Source organism: Capsicum annuum, chromosome 8, assembly GCF_002878395.1.
Source record: "Capsicum annuum cultivar UCD-10X-F1 chromosome 8, UCD10Xv1.1, whole genome shotgun sequence".
In the NCBI taxonomy this organism is placed as follows: Eukaryota; Viridiplantae; Streptophyta; class Magnoliopsida; order Solanales; family Solanaceae; genus Capsicum; species Capsicum annuum.
Genome location: NC_061118.1, coordinates 155,006,827 through 155,026,729, shown reverse-complemented (window position 1 = coordinate 155,026,729; position 19,903 = coordinate 155,006,827). Strand labels below are relative to the sequence as shown.

The window sequence follows — 19,903 nt, the reverse complement described above, 5'->3', positions numbered from 1 at the left end:
TGTATTATAGTGAAAATAAGAAAGAAGTATGAACCTTGAGACATCACACGCTTGGCATGTCATTTCTCTGAGAAAAATATATGAATATCCACCAATATTGTTTACTATAACTTACTTGAATTCATGCATAATATTGCGCTACAATTTACGATAATCATTTTTTATAATTGTAGAGTTGGTACCATCTTCCACTCACCTCAACTAATATATGTCATCTCTCACTAAAGATAGGTCCCGTATAATTCTATCCACCAATAATAGGATAGTGAGAATTGAATCTGAAATTTCATGTTGTTCAATTAATCTTCTTGAATCATTAGGTCACACTCTTCGGTGCATTTTTACAATAATTATTAAACATTTACCGTACTTTATTGTTAATAAATAATAATTACGCAAAACAATACACTTGTAGTTAAGTCAACGAGGGGGGAGGATAGAACAAAGTGTGCGCTGAGTGGATAAAGACCGTTGACCACTAAACGAGAGTATTAAATTAAACAATATATATTATGTGAATAATAACAATTTAAAAGGTCACGTTAGCTTAAATTTAATTAGTCAAAATAACTAAGGCTTTAAAATTTATATAAATGGAAAATGTATAAAACAATATTTGGTTGAATAGTCTCAAATCAAAAAGTTAGGCACGATAGAAAGAGTGTCACACTATTGAATGTGTATTTTGAAAGATAAATTTAGGAATAATTAGTTTTCGCTTTATTTTCAGGACACTAATGAGTATCTTTTAAAGCTAAATATCATTATTTATCTAATGTAAAATTCAGATTTAATAATTTTTTCTATTCAAGCAATGTAATGTCTGTTTTGGGGGCGTTCCAACAAGATATTTTTGACTGAAATTTGAAACCTCTTATTAAAAGTAGAGGGATCTCAATCATCCAACCAAAACTCATATTAGTCTTTACCCCTATTACACTTTAAGTTCAAAGATTTCCAAATAAAATGGTTGTAGAATTACTAAATTTTTAACCAAGCTGTCTTTCTCGTAGTCTTTTCATTCAAAAGGTACAAAACTGGAGTAAAAAGAAACATTTTTCTAGATGGTGACTTTGGAGGCTACAAATGAAGTTGTATGGTCATCATACACATTATTTATATGTGGAAAGAGGAGGACATTTACATGTTGTCCTTACCACAATTAGAAACCGCTGTTTTTTTTTCTTTTCCATAATTTCAAAAACCTCATTATTTGACAAAGCATATAAGGGGTATATTCCTACATCAATATGTTATTAATAGGACTATTGATGTGACTTTTAAACTAAATTAGTCCCATATTGCATGACATTTTGCAAGAAGATTCAGAAAAAAAGATTAATATGGCTTTCAAACTCACGTAAAGTCAAGAACCTTTTTGTCTCAAAGGAAATAATATTGAGGTTGATTGTCATTTTCCGTTGTGTCTTTTTCATAAGAAAAATGCTTACATTATTCAACACGGAGTTTTAAATATAGGTTTACTTGAATAAAATACTACAAATTGAAACGGAAGTACAATTGTTGGAAACTTGAGAAATTATCATTGTGGGATTTGTCATTTGAATGGAGTACAGTTCAGAATTGAACAAGCAAATGAAAGTCCATTTTTATAATTGTACTTAAAAGCAGAAGAATCAGATCTCGAGCAAGAAGCATATGGATTTGACTAGTATCGTTACAGAGAATTACTGCTTACTGCGTGTTTATTTTACATTATGAAGTCAACCTCAAATGATAATTTATTAAAATCTACATGATTTTATGTAGTTGAATTCTTTTTATTCATTAAGATGAAACTATTCAACACGTACATTTTTTCCTAAAAAGAATCATTGCAGTAGCATAATAATGACTATGACTGGATTCGAAGAGCATCATAGCAATTTGATTTCTAAAGTTTAACCAACAATTAGATGAGGTTCCATTACTAGATTGAATGAGACAAGACACCAATGCATGAACTGATTAGAGAGGTCTTATTAGAAATAATAAACACAATGAAATGATGTTTCCATTGTAACTGCTCCCACTAGGATTTGCTATTTCTGGATGGTCCTTAGACCCTCATCTTTTATCCAAATTTCACCCATGGGCATATGCACAAAGCAGACAATAACATGCCTTATTATTATTAAGGAAAAGGTTGTATTTCATATTCTGAGATAGCCATCCTCAGAACTTCATTCTCATACGTAAACAGTGTAGTAGCATATGAACTACGTCAGTTTTCAACAATTTAACTTGAAAATTCTTTCATTGATCCAGTATAACAACCTTACTGTCAAAAAGGAATTCAGACCAAGCTATTGTTATGAACAATCAATCGTTCTTCACTTCATTCAATCAACAAAAATTAACTGCCATAACAGACAAGATCAAGGGAGGGAACAGAACATGAACAAGGGAGGGCGAAGCCCGCACTTCTATACGAATACTGCATAAGTTACAGCTGATAATAACAGATCACAGATTTCTAGCTTTACATAAGAAGATTACACTTAAGTAAAATATCAAAAAATAAAAGATAAATACATTGAGTTTCAACGCTACAGCTAGAGAACAAGTTCAGCAACTATTCGCTAGAATACAGTAAGGATCTACTGGAATAAGCTTCTAGTGTGACAAGACAATGTGGGTTACTGTTATTTATAACAGTTGATGTGTTTGTGTATGTGTGTGGGTATAACATGCATTACAGCATGGCTTTTACAGGGTACACAGGAATAAGCTTCTAGTGTGACAAGACGACGCTGTTTACTGTTACTTGTAACAGTTGTAGTGTTTGTGTATGCGTGTGTGTGCATATACGTATGCATATGACATGCATTGCAGCATGGCTTTTACAGAATACAAGAGTTGACCATCATTTTATTAGGAAGCCCAGTAAAGGCATCTCACAATTCCTAGCATCTCTTCCAGATTATGCTGAAGTGCTTGAAGTGACGGCAATTGACAATCTTTCTTGGAACACCTAACAAAATGTACAGCATGTGATATAATGAACGTAAGGCTCATCCTATCGAAAAATGAAAAAAGAGAAAAACGAATATATGGTGTGATTCCATCGAGAAATAATAGCATCGCCTGCAGAAAAAGTATGCTGGTGTGGCATCACTGCAAAATCATTACCATTCTGAAATGTTCCAACTCTGCACCAAGCTCTGACTCAAAGTCTTCTACTGATGGCAGCTCATTACCAGGGAAAGGCAAATTTCCTGCTTCAAGTACCTGCAGGTTTTGTGGTGTAAATGCCATGATGATTCAAATGTTTAAACTTCTGCGTAAAAGAAAGTTTATTATATATCCATTAGCTAATGAGCTACAAGAATGATGCATGTTTCCTCCCAAGAGAAAAGCAGGAAGAGATGCATGCATTTACTTCTACAAACAATTTGATTATCTGATATCCATCCCAGCTCAAATTGATTTACATGAACACATAAAGGTTACTGTACATGAGAAAAAAGATTCTCTAATCAGATGAGCTACAACATACTCGATGTAATTCCACAAGTGGAGTCTAGGGAGGGTAGGATGTAGGCATATCTTACCTCTACCTTTGTGGGGGTAGAGAGACTGTTTCCAACAGACCATCAGCTCACAGAAATGTAACCAATGCAGGAAAGTAAGGAAGAAAAAAGCGACAACGAAATCATCATACAAAACAAGTAATCGGGTGAGCTAATGTTTACAAAATCCCCCCCCCCAAACCAATTTCATGGATACGATCTTCTAGTAGGTACGAGAGGTAGAGGTAGGCCGAAGAAGTATTGGGGAGAGGTGATTAGACAGACATGGAGCAACTTTAGATTAAACAGGACATGACAGAAGCGTATTAGAGCAGAAGGTTAGTTGGGTAGGAGTATTGTCTTGCTTTTCGAGTTAGCCTTGTTGGTGTTTGTGGCGTACTGGCCGTAGTATGGTAGTTTAGAGTTTAGCCGTAGATGTTGAGGTGGTGATCCCTGCTCATGATATCTACATAGTTTGTCGTCTATTGTGTTTCGACTATTGCATTATTTTGTTGTTGTTATTGTTCCTTTCTTGTAGACTTTGCACTGTTCCCTCGTTAGCTGCTATATTTTCTTCACTATTTCCTTCTTCTTGGTATCTGGATTTACTGCACTAGACTAAGGGTCTTTCGGAAACAGCATCTCTACCTCCCAAGATAGTGGTAAGGTCAGCGTAAATTTTACCCTCCCCAGACCTCACTTGTGGGATTTCATTGGGTGTGTTGCCAATCTATCAAAATTAAATATCAGCATCACAACAAAGTTCTCTGTTGGGCATCTTGCTCTACTCTTCTGATCCCCGTAACTTGACTTGTTCATTTGATGTGAATTTTAGTTCCAATAAATCATCCAGAAACTTAAGCTTTGTGTTTGGGAACGTGAAAGACGAATGAATGGAAATTCGAATTTTGATTGAAGAATGGAGAGGAGCATATCTCGTTGCCATAAAATGTCTTTTGGTATGAAAGGACAGAGATATTAGTAATAATGCCCATAAGCTACTGTGGATTTGTCTAATTTTCCAAAAATTTTGAAGAAACCAGTGAACCTTGTAGAAGATGGAGGAGAACAGATTAATTGCAAGAGTACATTGTCTTCAAAACATTGACAGATGGAGCATATATGCAAATGGAGGGTGTATAAGTTACGAAAAGAAGTGAGGTTCTAATCCCTGTATTAGTCCACACTGCTCAGTGGCCTGATCTCATGGGAAAAAACCCAGAAGATTCCAGAGAAAAGACTTGTGGAGCGACAAGAGCAGCCTCTTACCTCCACACACAGATAAAGGAGATGGCCAAAAACATGGGTTAAAGTCAAGCTGGGTTCCAACAGATATCCATGGAGCTTAGTTGTGGATGAAACATAGCTAAAACCCAACAAGGAATTCCTTTCAGTTATTTAGACATCTGGTTTAAAATTGTGAGATGTTACAATGGCAATGACAGTGTGCTGCATTCATCAAATATGAGCAAAAACATAGGTAGAATACACAGATCTCCAGGCAGAAATGAGAAGAGGGGAAAACTATAATTTTATGGGATGAACGAGCATGATCATGCAAGAATGCAATGAGATGTAATTGATGTTTTCAGTCAACTTGTCCATAATGCAAAGAAATTTTCTTGGACTTTTCCCGGGGTGTGCTTTGAATTAGCTGAATCAGTGGTGCTTCGGAGCGCCCATGGGTCCCAATTTTTCCTCCTAGAGACCTAGACAAATTAAGGGAGTCAATAGTAGTTTTGGAGTCCAATTCATTAGACGCATCTAGGTAGATTGAATTTATTGTGTGCCTATATTTGTATTAGGACGTAGATGATGATACCGAGATACAGAAGAGAAAATCTGTCAAATGGTCTAATTGTCTAAAGAGTCATGTCCTCAGGAACAATTCTTCATCACTTGACAATAAAACCAGAATTAGCCTTCAGATGGAAAATTCCACCCCAAGTAATTGTCGAGAATTGCAATTTGTCATTTCACAATCAAACACTGGCAAGATCCATCATAGCAATAAAAACAGCAAATGCAAACCAATAAACCAACATATTACTCCCTCTGTCCCAATTTGTGTGATGCAGTAGTTTGACTGGTATGGAGTTTAAGAAATATGAGAAGATTTTGCAATGTTCCAAAAAAACCCTTAATATAAATGAACTTTTTAAATAAAAGAGTACACCTTTGTGGACTTTTTGCCAAATAACTCGGACCCAACGTGGGTAAAATGTTGAAAGTGTCATTAGACATTTACCAAACAAGGAAATGTGCCATTTTTCTGGGACTGACTTAAAAAGAAATTGTGTCACATAAGACAATGGAACTTGTCGCCACTGGGAGGAAAACATCAGATACAACGCATGATAAAATCTCAGAAGCATTTTCGCCTCCTTTAATAGCATTAAGAAGCAGCGGCGGAAATAACATAGCGGCAGCGGGTTCATCTGAACCTAGTACTTCAGACACATAGCATAAATTTGTGTGCAAAAATGCATTAAATATGCACCAAATAGTACGTTTGAATCCATAAGTTCAGAAATATAATGAGTTCAATGCAAAGAATCGGATTGAACCCATAGAACTTAAATCCTAGATCCGCGCAGTTAAGAAGCTATACGACAAGAGATTAACTGAACAGAATCACACGGGTCCCTCCAACATACAAGGAAGAGAAACATAAAGAAGCATGTAAAGGTTAAATACCAATTTATATCCTTCACAAGTATGTGAGAATTCCACATTGTCGATGTTGGCCAGCTGAAGTTTCTCCACTGCAGCAGATACACGTAGAATAGCACAAAGAATTCTGAATTTCCCTCTCATCTAAGGTAGAAACATATTAGTTAAACAAACATAAGTCTTGATTTATGCTGACATGGTGTGTCGGTACTTCATGCAATCTAGAAAATATAGTTAAGAAATTTCTGAAAATTGAAGTATCCACTCAGGGGTGTTGGTACTTGGTGCAGATCCCCCAAGTTAAAAAAGCTTACTAAAAACTGAAGGTATGCAGACCAGATACACACCCATAATGGAGTTGGTGAGTATCAGTTTCTATAGCACAAAAAAATAATGATAGCTTTTTGTCAAAACACAATATGATACCTCTTCTGTTAATTCATCAGGCACCACATGATCGTATTCAGGAAGTTTCTTTCTGTGGTGCCGCACGAGTAGAGCTATTAACTGGAAGCTGACGAAGATGCCATCAGTTTTCACAATCTGAATTTTGTTCTGATGAAATAAGGGAGACACCATACCTTAACCTCTGTGTCATTATAACCATGCAGATGATCGCCATTCTACACAGTGAGTTAAGCTTGTCACAATAAATTACATGCTCCCAATAACTATTTCTCAAGGTATATAAGAGAACTGATACAGCTGAAACCAGATAATCATCAAACAATATCAATCAAAGAGGCCTCTGGATATCAATCCCTCTAGAGATGGCAACGGGGCAGTGCGAGGGAGTTGTTATGCTGGGCTGGTTAAACAATTTAATTTTAAAAAGAGAGAGAGGGAGAGAAGCGGGGCTGGTTGTGGATTGCAAAGATTAATGCTACTGTTTTGTAATCGTCCATTTAAATGTTTACTTAATGCTTCGTTTTAGCTTTCTAAGCTTCATTTATGCATCAGCTTTCTCGATGCTTCATATTTCAGTAACAGTTCCGTTTTCATATTGTTAACGGACAGTCTTTTCATCTCTGATTAAGGAGATTATATTTCTGCATGTATTTTTATAACTTGCAATAATAGCAAATCGCACTCAAATTATGTTTCCCCAACAGAAGGTCATTTTGGCTACATCAGGAAGGATTCGTTTTAGTTGATTACTTTATTAGTGTTACAGTGAGCCAGTATTTTTATAACTCACAATAATAGCAAATCACACTCAGAATATGTTTTCCCCAACAGAAGATCATTTTGGCTACATCAGAAGGGATTCGTATTAGTTGATTACTTTATTAGTGTTACAGTGACAATCCAAATGAAACATGGAATCACCAATCCAGGCTAAAACTGTAACAAGGATAATGTTAGCTTCAGAGTGCTGATATCTGCAAAATAAATATTTGATCACTAAGCCAAGGTACAAAGAGAAAGATGCCTTTATCTAGCATGTTGCATAAGCCATGTATTAGTCATCCTTGTTTAACATAGAGGGAAAAAAGGAAAAAACATAAAAGAAAAACGAAGCAGCCCCAGGGCAGGTTGAAAACATATAAAGCGCTATGCCAGGCAGGTTAAATTTTTGCAGGGTAAGGCCTAACCTGCCCCGCGCCGTTTGCCATCTCTATACCCCTCTATATTCTCTTTAAGTTGGAAAATCACAGCACCTCTATCATTAACATGAGAAATTATCACCTATATAGTTTGATTAGTTCACCCAATTTAATCAGCATGTCAAATTATGCAGTTCTATAATCAAAATAAAGTTTCATTATTTTTTAAAATTTCCTTTTCTGCAAATGACTAAAACATCTTAGTGAAACTTATTTATTTAATCTTCCAATTATCTATTCTAAATCAAAATCAGTTTGAGAATTATAAACCAAACAGGTTATGACTTTGTAATTATGCCATGCTACTTAGCTGAAGCTCTTACAACAAATACAAATATAATCTCTTTTTGATGGTTTAGGTTTTCTTTTGGTTCAACTAAAAGTATTTTCATTCATAACTTTTAGACAGTTTAGGTCTCAGCATTAAATGAATAATTGTTACATAAACTCCTTAACATGCAAGGAGTCTGAAAATTATCAGAATCTTTTGGATTAAGAAATAAATACATACCATTATTATATGGTAAGATTGCTTATGATAGCCCTTTTTACCAACGCAAAGACCGATTTTTTGAAGCAAACAAGCTGCCTCAAGAAACTCAAGATCTTTATCCTCCACAGATACAACGAATCCATCAGAACCATTGCCTAATTCATGCCTGTTTTTCAAACCATCAAACATCTCCTACATCAAGAACATTAACAAAATCGTCTCAAAACAGTTTTTCCACCATAAAAATATGGAACCAGAGATGCTGAACTTCTTATTGTTTCCCATTCCGAATTATTAAATACCTTCGCAACACTAAAGCATAATGCAGCAGATTTCATGCGCTGCTTATTATTAAACCTTGCCCCGAGCCTCACTATAGACCTCCACCTCGCGTTAGCCCTCGGATCATAATTATCAAAAGCCTCTCCTAACTTCTCTGCAATCACACCCTCTCCTAATGCATACCCAGAAACCTCCATCTCCTCAAGCTTAAGCTCCTCAAATATTTCCTCCAATAAAACTGCCCCTGCCACAACAAATTTTAAGCTCTTCTTGAAAAAACTCTGCTTTCGAACCTTCCCTCCACTTCTCTCTTCCTTACTCAACATCTCCACCAAGCCCTTCAATTCGTCCGCTGTAAAACTCCAATCCCTCTTATTTTCCTCAAATATGCACTCCACATCACTTGCATAGCCATGGAAAATCGCCTTCTCAATATTCCTAATCGTCCCCGATGAACCAATCACTTTATCAATATCATAAAGCTTAACCTTCTCATTTAAGCCCGAGGCACGGATTATAAACTTAATATGTTCCCGCATTTCTGTAACTTGTGGAAATTTTTGAGCTAAAGTGACATGTCCCAGTGCTAGTGAAATAGAGAACAAAATATTCCCCTCTTTTCCAATTACGAACTCAGTAGAGCCACCTCCTATGTCAATTGTAAGCACTGTACGGTCATGAACAGGATGAAATTGAAGTATACCTTGGTAAATAAGGCGAGCCTCTTCGAGACCGGAGAGCACATCAACTTTCAGGCCTAGGGTTTCATCAATAGATTGAAGAAACTGTGATTGATTGGAAGCTTCTCGAACAGCAGAAGTTGCTACGAAGCGAGAATGGGAGGAAGGAACGCGACGGGATTGGAGAAGCTTCTGGAAGTTTCGAAGTGCTGTGGTGGCGCGTAGTAGGGAGGCGGTGGAGATAGTGGCGGAGGTAGTGGCGGAGGTAGTAGTATCAAGGCCGAGGAGGACTCTTTCCTTGAACCGATCGACGGCGAGGAAACGGCCGGTGGAAGGGTCGGCCCGAACTATGAGGAGCTTGAAGGAGTTAGTGCCGATGTCTACGGCGGCGAATAGGTTGTCATTGGTGGCATTCCTGGCGGGAATTGAGGTTGTTTTGGGAGGAATTGGGAGATTGGTCGACATCTATTCCGGCGACGACTGATGGATGACCTAATTGTTCCCTTTCTGATTTCTAAAATTTACATTTGCGCCTTTACACATCCAGTTATCCTAACGACTTTTTTGATAAAAGAAAACCAACATAAGAATTGCTGAGAATTATGGCTGTCAAGTGGGCCGGGTCGTGACCCTTGTACTCAATAGTCCTAGGATTTTATGGTTTTGGATTTTGGGTCGGTTATTTTTTAAAATGAATTCGGCTAACCTGGTTCGAATCAAACCCGATTCAGGTTCGTCGGTTAACCGGTCCAACCCGAATAAATTTTAAAAAAAAATAGCTTTTGAGCCAAATTAGCCGTTGGCCCAACGGCTATATAGCCGTTTTTGGGTCCAAACGGCTAGTTTGGACCCATTTATTAAAAAAAAATAAAAAAAAAATTAATCCCAAAAAAAAATCTATAAATACCCTACAACTTCAAATCATTTTTCACACAATTTTTCACTCTCTCAATTCTCAATTCTCAATTCTCAAATATTCAATATATTTAATTTCTTAAAGTATTCACTTTAATTTTTTAATTTTTCGTTTACAAAGTACGAGCGGAAGTTTCTAAAGTCACAATCTTCGAATACTTTCAAAATTTGGTATTGTCGTTACGTTTAATTTTTATTTATTGTATTAATTGTTTAATATTTAATTTTATTATATTTGTGTGTTTTGAATATTTTTAATTTAATTTAATTTATATTATGGATAAATTAAGAAACCTCGTTACTAAAGGTGTTAAAAAATTTGTCCCGAAAGCGGTAGTGGTAGTAAAAAGAGAATTACTAGCGGTAGAGGTAGTTCAAGTAGTAGATATACCCGTGTGCCTTCGTCTCCGGTACCGCTTGATATACCTTTTGAGGAAGAAATAGGTGTAGGTGCTCACGATATGAATTATGTAGAAGCTCAGGAAAATAAAGTAGATGCGGTTAATTTAGACAAAGATAATGAAAATATTGCTGAGACACCCGCAGTAGGAGATGCTAACGTTAGATTTGAATCAGTTAATCTCCCTTCCCGTCCTCCCAGTACCCCAAAACCTCGTAAAAGAACTAGTATTGCATGGCAATTTTTTGAACGTATATCAGATATTGAGGTGCAATGCAATATTTATCAACAAATATATAAACATAGACGTGGAGGCAAGCAAGGGGTACGGGTGCATTAATGAGACATGTAGCTGAAAATCACAAAAGAGAGTTAAATATTGCAAAAGGTGGTGGGGATGTTGGTGGGTCAACGCAAACTAGAATGGACCCAGCAACCGGTCACGTAGCGAAGAAGTATAATAAATTGAGGGACAGGGAAGAAATAGCTAAAATGGTAGTTGTGGGTTGTTTGTCTTTTAGTTTTCCTTCTTCTGATGCATTTATTCGTTATATACAAGCAATTTATAATCCTATGTTTAACGGTATTCCTAGAACTACTTGTCGGTCTGATATTTTTAGACTCCATTCACAATATTGTTTTTATTTATCAATATTGTTAAAAAATATTTAATGTAGATTGTCCTAACTTCTGATCTTGGTCGTGCTGTAAATAAAAATGATTATTTAACCGTTACTTGTCATTGGATGGATAGTAATTTCGCGATGCACAAACGTATTCTTACTTTTTTATATGATGAAGATCGTAAATATACTGGACAATTTATTGTTGATTCTATTGTTAAAATTGCCAGATATTATGGTATCGAAAATAAAATTTTATGTATTGCTTTTGATAATGCTTCTAACAACAAGACTGCTATAATAAAAATAAAATCTACGCTATCTCCGCCCTTACCTGAAATTTTTCATATTAAGTGTGCATGTCATATATATAATTTAATTGTAAAAGATGGTCTTGAGTTTTTTGAGCTTTATATTGAAAAAATTCGTCTTGCCGTTGGTTTTATTCAAAGAAATAATTATAAATCGAGAATTAAAGAATTTAAAGTTAAATGTCAAGAAAATGGACTTACACCGATTTTGATGCCTGAGGAAATTGATACTGGATAAAATTCTACGTATAAATTTTTAAAAACTTGTTATAAATATAGAATTCCTATTACACTAGCTTTTAACCAACATTGCGGTTCATTTGCTGATTCTGCTGATTGCATGCTACATAATTCTGATTGGGTTGTAATTAATGATCTTGTTAAGTTTTTAGAAAAATTTTATGTAGCTACGGTTGAATTTTTCGATGCTTATTATCCCACTGTTTGTAATATTTTAGCATATATAGCCGATGTTTCTGGTTTGCTCAAAGAATATAAAAATAAAGAAGGTCATAAAGAAGTTGTTGGCGCCATGTTTATGAAATTTTAAAAATATTTTTTTTCGATTTCCCCTATTTACTTGATTGGTGCTATGCTAAATCCGTGCATGAAATATAATAATATGTGTCACTTTAGTACTCTTATTTATACTAACTTAGAAATAAATACTAACCATGATTCTGAACAAGTACAACCTGATTTGTGGACGGCTACGGCTGATGCAAAGGATTACATAGAAAAATTATATAATCACCATGCTGATTTATTTGATTTAGTCGTACCTACAAATATCACTCCAATTGTCGCTCCTCATCCTCCCGTGGAGCCATCATCTTCTAAAAGGCCGACACATAGTGGTTTTTCTGATTCGTTTTATGATTTAAATTGTTGGAACAGTATTGATGAGAGAACTTACACATCAACTTATCGGGAAGAGCTGAAATATTATCTTCGGACGGCACCAGAGGATCGCAGACGACGGATCAACACGTTAGATTGGTGGAGGAGTAATGAAACCCAATATCCTGTGCTTTCAAGATTAGCTAGAGATATCTTGAATGTTCCAATGTCAACCGTTGCATCAGAGAGCGCCTTTAGTCAGGGACGACAACAACTTGGAGACAACCGACACTTATTGGGAAGCAATGCATTGAATGTTCTAGTTTGCCTCAGAGATTGGATTAGAGCGGAAAGAAGAAACCAAGGAATGGAATCGGAACCGAGCGACGAGCTGAAACTTGAAGAAATTATGACTTCACGGGAGAACTCAGCAGAATCAAGTCCAATGCATGGTTTTGCCCCCGTTGACTTCGACTATCCTATGCAAGTTCCTATTAATATTAACATGAATGAGTTGGAAAAAATGATGCATAATTTATAGATTTTTCATTCATGTAAATTATAAATTTTGGATCATTTTGCAATCAATAAAATTCTCCAAATTCATTTACTCCTTATTCCTTACTTTTTATTTTTTTTTCATTTAACGATTTAAAATTTTAAATTGAAGTTCTAGTTTTCTACTTTAAATTAAAAACTTACTTCTAATAAATTATTAATTTACTACCAAATATTATTAATTTATTATATTAAGTAGCATATTTTTTGTATATTTGTGCATATATCTTCTACAGAAGTGTATATTTAACGTATACATCTGTATATGTTTTATAAATTAGTATATAAGTATATCTATATATATTGTAATGTATATATAATGTAGTATATTTTATAAGTAGTAGTATATATACATTGAATGGTGCGTATACATAGAATAGAGTGTATATATGTGAATAAATCTTCTATAGACGTGTATATTTAACGTATACATGTGTATATGTTTTATAAATTAGTATATAACTATACAAATATATATTGTAATGTATATATATTATAGTATATTTCATTTAAAGTATTACATATCCATAGAATAGAGTGTATGTATGTGAATAGATCTTCTATAGATGTGTATGTTTAACGTATACATGTGTATATATTTTATAAATTAGTATATAACTATACAAATATATATTGCAATGTATATATATTATAGTATATCTCATTTAAAGTATTACATATACATAGAATAGAGTGTGTATATGTGAATAGATCTTCTATAGACGTGTATATTTAACGTATACATGTGTATATATGTTTCATAAATTAGTATATAACTATACAAATATATATTGTAATGTATATATATTATAGTGTATTTCATTTAAAGTATTACATATACATAGAATAGAGTGTATATATGTGAATAGATCTTCTATAGACATGTATATTTAACGTATACATGTGTATATATTTTATAAATTAGTATATAACTATACAAATATATATTGTAATGTATATATATTGTAGTATATCTTATTTAAAGTGTTACATATACATAGAATAGAGTGTATATAGGTGAATAGATCTTCTATAGATGTGCATATTTAACGTATACATGTGTATATGTTTCATAAATTAGTATATAACTATACAAATATATATTGTAATGTATATATATTATAGTATATTTGATTTAAAGTATTACATATACATAAAATAGTGTGTATATATGTGAATAGATCTTCTATAGACGTGTATATTTAACGTATACATGTGTATATGTTTTATAAATTAGTATATAACTATACAAATATATATTGTAATGTTTATATATTATAGTATATCTTATTTAAAGTGTTACATATACATAGATTAGAGTGTATATATGTGAATAGATCTTTTATAGACGTATATATTTAACGTATACATGTGTATATATATATAATTATATATATTTATATATATATATATATATATATATATATATATATATTGTAGTATATTTTATTTAAACTTTAAAGTTTAAAGTAGTACATATATATTTGGATGGTGCGTATATATGTGTAATTGTGTATATATTTTTTAAATTCTAATGTAGTATATACTATATATATAGTGTATATGTATTGTTTAACGTATTTATAATGTATATAGGTGGGTATATATAATGTATATTGAAAAAAAGTTTTTTTTTTATATTTTTAACCGAGTTTGACCGGGTTTAGGTGGGTTTGACCGGGTTGGGTTAAGTGGGCCAGATTAGGATGGTTTTTGATTTTTTTACTGTTGGGCCCGACCAGTCCCGACCCACTTAGACCCCAACCCGGCCCCGGCCTGGCCCTCAAACCGGTTAAATAATACGGGCCGATTTCAGATTGGCCCGGCCCGGCCCGGCCCACTTGACAGCCATACTGAGAAGTACTCCCACCGTTTTTACTTTATCACTTATTTTCTAATTACTATATTTCTTTTTCTATTTCTCCAAAATGAATTTCAACATACTAAAAGGACTTATTTTTCTTTTTATTTCTTTAAACTAATTTCAAGAGAGAATATTAAATATCTAATAGGAGTATATGATATAATAATCATATTAATAATTATTTTTTAAATAAATATGTCAAATCAAAATATAACAAATAAAAATGAATAAAGATAGCATCTAAAAGCACTAATATCTATAGTAATTCTTTTTTTAAAATAAGAAAGAGCATAATATATTTTGCTTCATAACAACACAATACTTTCCCCTCTTAAATCAACTACTCTCAAGTATCATTTGGCTAGACGTCCATTTTAAGCTTTGAGCAAATGAAAACAAGCAATATCAAGTTTAATTGTAGCATATTTACCTCTTTCTTTTATCATTTGTATCATTCTTTTATGTTTATTTAAAGATTTGGTTATGCAACATCATCAAAACCTTCAGACTCATCACGTAATGCAGTATGTTATTTAATTGTTTTTGGACACCAACTTGACGCATGGCATCGATAAAAAAAAGGACAGCTCGGTGCACTAAAGCTGCCGCTATGCGCGGTGTCTGGAGAAGGGCCCCACCACAAGGGTGTATTGTACGCAGTCTTACCTTGCATTTCTACCAGAGGCTGTTTCCAAGGCTTGAACCCGTACCGAAACTCGATTTGCCTTCAAAATCGACTTCATACTAACATACATCCATTTCTCATTCATTCATTCATTCATCAATGTCAACTCTCTCGAAACAATAAATTAACATGGCTATAGCATATTGTGAAACTTCAATAAATGAAAAACACGAGAAATGTTACACAGTTCTTCAGGGAATCACCAGCACCCTGGAAGAAACAATAAGAGAGAGCAAAGTCAGCTACGAATATGCCAAGAAGAGATAAAACTACCGCTGAAGTAGTAGACTCTCCAACCCCTTTGGCACCTCCCATTGTGGTGACTCCCCAAGCACAGCTTATGATAGATATAATAGCACCAAACACCTGTGATTTAATCATCGCACTGACAAGGTCCCATGATCTAAGAGCTCTCTGAGCAGAATCCAAAATTATGTTTATGCTAATTCCATAAACACCATCAGCTAAAAAGGCGCTGGATGCCATTCCAACAGTAAAGCACATTAGGGTCCAAAATGGTAAGGCAATGCAGGAAGCAATCACTCTTGGTGTCACCAAATAATCAACAGGATTTGCACCAAGAACTCTAAGTGTGTCCGTCTGCTCAGATACCTGCATTGTACCCAGTTCTGCAGCAAATGCACTACCGATACACCCAGCAACTACAATTGATGTGACAACTGGACTTAGCTCTCTTGAAAAGGCAAGGGCCAAAACTCCACCAACAGATCTATTCAACCCTAATCTAGTGAATTCTCTAACAAACTGGATAGTGGAGGCCATGCCAACAAAAGCTGCAATTAACAAACATACACCCACTGATTTAGGTCCAACTCTTTCCAACTGCTGAAGAGTATTCCTCCAGTGGATTTTACCCTTTATGATCCTAACAATAACCTGCCCTGCCAAGATAAGAACTGATAATCCCCTCCATAAGTACCTGGGAGGTGACCACTTACTCAAGAACGTTTCTCCACCATTTTCCCATTCTTCCACCGTAGATGTGTCTTTTTCAGATGTCGTTGTGTCCTCTTCAGAGACAGAGAGACTTGGATAACCATCATTAGAGTTAGGAATCACACAGAACCTTTTCAGTTTGGAAGGTTTTAGAACCTTCTGGATCTGAGCTCCTACATTAAAGTCAAATTTCTGGGGAATCCGGTTCAAGCTCAAAAATTTTACACTTGTGTGATTACTCAATTTACTAGACCTGCCTCTGCAATCCATGCAAACCTAAAGTGAGTCAATCTAAGTGACTAGTTTTTAGAAATCCACATAGAAACCATGCATGGTAAACAGAAAGTTAATATAAATGCATCAAGTGGCATGTTATGCGTCTATACACACAATATTGCAAGTAAGATACACTGTAATATATAAATAAAATCCAAGAGGCAAGAGAGAGACCTTCCAGAAAAGTGAAGAAGAGGATAGCAATGAGAAGCTGCTTGCATGTTGGTCTCAGACTATGGCCTATAAAGTAGATCTTGGGTCTTTATGTCCCTCTCAGCACAAGAAGACGACCTGCTTTAGAAGCGTAAATCATTACAAATTTAGTATCTCAACTTCAAGGAGGACGTAATTTTATGTAAAAGATTTGCAATAAAGCAAGCAGATGACATCTGTAACATTTAAGACATTTGACATAGAAATCTGAGACATCAGAACTAGAGAACTGAGCAAGTATTTCTTTTGTCTTATCAAAAAACTGCATAGACGAGCAAGTATCTTCTACAATCCGCATCATCATATAACAATGCCCCTGTACTATTTCTAAGGCAGTTCGACCTTTAAAGGTATAAAAATACGCTCACTAAAGATGTTCAAAAATAAAATGACAGGATTAATTGGCAACTTTCACGTGCCCTATGAAGGCATATTAATCAATCTAATAGAAAGAAGGAATATAAGAAAGTATCTACACTAATAACAAAGTCCCTTATCTTTCCTCAGTCCCAATACTTACAGTGAAGCACATTTTTTCACATTCTAGAAGGTGTACCTTGTGCTCCTCACCACATCTTACCTTAAGTTTTTTCCATTTCCTTAATCATTGGTTACTATAAAATCTTTTCTTCTTTTAGATATTTGGATAACTAAATACGAGATAGCAAACTGTAAACGGCTAAAGTAAAATGAGAGAAAAATTGAGGGTAAAACAACAAAAAACTAAGAGAAGATGAATTTTTCCAAACAAAAGTCTAGATCCTTCCCAGTTCCTACATGATGAGTCTGATATCAAATCCTACAGTTCTTACCCACTTCCACTCAAAAAATTCCCCCTACTTCATACCATTAACTCATAAATTTCAAGGACTAACCTTGTACAAAAGTGAAACAAGTTATCACTACAACGATAAAACAGAAAGAAGGCAAGCGAATTCTGTTGCACACAACAATGTAAAAGACATAAATACCATGAATCAGAATCCCCTATATGGTCAAACAATCACACTAGAAAAGGTTCAACTTCAAATACAATCATCTTAATCTATATTACTATAAAAAGCAACCCAAAATCTACAAATGTCCCCAAATTTGTAATTCATTAGTTGAATATATTAGGAACTCTAGTAAAACTATTTGCAGAAATTACCATTATTTTTGTGCAGTTTCACCAACATTTAACATTATCTCCACATTCAGCACAAAATCAAATTCCCTACAATAACACGAGTTTTAAATCACTAGAATCTAATGCTACAAAATAATTAAATGAATTTACGAGCCACTAACGTTCAATTCACATTTTCTGCTATCAATTCAAACAAATTTCCTCTTCAATTTCGATAAAATTATAAGCAGTTGAAATAATATCGAGAAATGGAGCTTTTGACATTCGAAATTCTTCTCCGCTATATTTTCCCGTTAATCCTACCTTGTAATCTGCCGAAAAAGATGAAACGACGCCGTTTTTATCCACTTCTTTCTGGTCGCCGGAGAAATTGTGCGTAGAGTTCTTCACTCTCTGTCACTACCGTCAGCGATTGCCCGTTTTCCTTTTTCCAATATTTTTGTTTCATGTTTTTTTTTCTCCTTTATTTTTTTCTTCCGAAAAAGAAATGAGAGTAAAATACCAAATTAGTCCTTAAGTTTATTCACTTCTGGAATTTAATACTCTCTTCGTTTAAAAAAAAATAATTAATGGTTAATTTTCAGAATGAATTAAATTTAAATATTCAGAAATTTTATGAAAATATTGTATGTTTCAGTATTATTTATATTAATATGATAAAAATACATCTTCAATTATTAATTAAAATTTATATAATTTAACTCTCGGAAAGCGAAACATGAGAAGTAAAAATAAAGATGAAAAGTAAATTAAATTTATCAATAAGCTTGTAGTGTGATCGAGCCTCCATTTGGCCATAAAGAGTTGGAGTTAGAGTTGGAGTTGAAGTTCAAGTTAGTGTTGTGTCTGGTCATGAATATAAATTAAAGTTATTTTGAAAATTTGTGAGAGAAATAGGAATGAGATAAGTGAAAACAAGTTTTTACTTGTTTTCATTTTTTCCAAAATAATTTTCATTAAAGTGAAATAATTTTTACGGCCAAACACTATTTTTTTCAATGCAGTAAAATAATTTTCTGATAAAAATTGAAAAAATTCTCATGATCAATCGCTCAAAATTAAGGTATATGAAAAAAAAAAAACATTTTTTCTTTACTATCAAAACTAAAATCGTCTGCTTTTATTTTTGTGCCGAAATGAATAGGAAACAATCCGAAGATTGTTGTGACAAAATTTAATAGGAATGTTGTGCAAGAATGTCATCTTTAAACAGTTAATAATTCTATCATTTTTAAACTATAATTGGATTTAGATGCCAAGGGGAAAAGGAAAAAAAATTATTGTGACATGTTATTCGGACATGGATATCTTTCTCTTTTGCATTATAGTAGATTCGGTATAGGCAATAGAGATCCTATTCGACCCATTTTCTATTTAATTGATGATTGCATGTCACTTCTGAAATAGCTTCATGATCCGCTATCTACCACATGTACAGAGACTTTAACATAGTAGCAGATAGTTTGGCAAATTTTGGCGTATCAATCACGAAAAGTGACATCACATTTTGGTTCGAAGCTCCTTCTTTCAGAAGTAAACTACTAGACATAGATAGAGAAAGATTTAGTGTCAATAGGTCTCATCCCACTTTCCCATGTTCCTGTCATCCTCCGATTTGTAATGCAGTTAGTCCTGCACCTAATACTTCTAATGATTGTATTTGTAATAATACCTTTCGACATCTTCCTGTATTGTTTTAATATATATTACTGTTAATCTTGTTTACGAAAAAAAAAAAAAAAAACTTGTGTGAGCTTCCTGCTTTCTACATTTTTGTTGGATTTTCAAATTTCATCAATAGCATAGTAACCCACTTGTGTAACTTTTTATTATTTTTATTTTTTTAAAAGAATCCTTGAATTAGCTTAAGATAAGGGTGTCAAAC

General features: G+C 34.0%; 2 protein-coding genes across 4 annotated transcripts; both read right to left on the bottom strand.

Moving 5' to 3' along the window:
- Positions 1-2,488: 2,488 nt before the first annotated feature.
- Positions 2,489-9,739, bottom strand: LOC107879355 (putative exopolyphosphatase; the record flags this gene model as incomplete). The annotated part of the gene is given in 11 exon segments (NM_001325122.1): positions 2,489-2,974; positions 3,133-3,231; positions 6,210-6,329; positions 6,612-6,692; positions 6,767-6,808; positions 8,304-8,477; positions 8,588-8,967; positions 8,970-9,008; positions 9,010-9,061; positions 9,063-9,068; positions 9,071-9,739. Coding segments are annotated over 11 exon segments (1,686 nt in total). The 3' UTR covers positions 2,489-2,923.
- A 5,757-nt stretch (positions 9,740-15,496) lies between these two features.
- LOC107864311 (protein TRIGALACTOSYLDIACYLGLYCEROL 1, chloroplastic) lies at positions 15,497-18,553 on the bottom strand. Of its 3 annotated transcripts, XM_047394737.1 has the most exons (4): positions 18,322-18,553; positions 18,040-18,105; positions 16,851-16,970; positions 15,497-16,659 (listed from the first exon to the last, which is right to left on the bottom strand). In XM_047394737.1, exons 3-4 carry the CDS (start codon positions 16,895-16,897, stop codon positions 15,597-15,599), a joined length of 1,110 nt encoding a protein of 369 aa, XP_047250693.1. In that variant the 5' UTR covers positions 16,898-16,970; positions 18,040-18,105; positions 18,322-18,553; the 3' UTR covers positions 15,497-15,596. The 3 variants fall into 3 exon arrangements, with proteins under 3 accessions (XP_047250693.1, XP_016566135.2, XP_016566132.2); XM_016710649.2 differs by lacking the exon at positions 18,040-18,105; XM_016710646.2 differs by lacking the exon at positions 18,040-18,105 and having other exon boundaries at positions 16,851-16,967.
- Between the last annotated feature and the right edge of the window lie 1,350 nt (positions 18,554-19,903).

Coding starts and splice junctions, on each gene's coding strand:
- LOC107864311 (XM_047394737.1), bottom strand. CDS start 16,897: ATGCAAGCAGCTTCTCATTGCTATCCTCTTCTTCACTTTTCTGGAAG. Junction 16,660..16,850: donor CTTCTTCACTTTTCTGGAAG/GTCTCTCTCTTG, acceptor CATGGATTGCAG/AGGCAGGTCTAGTAAATTGA.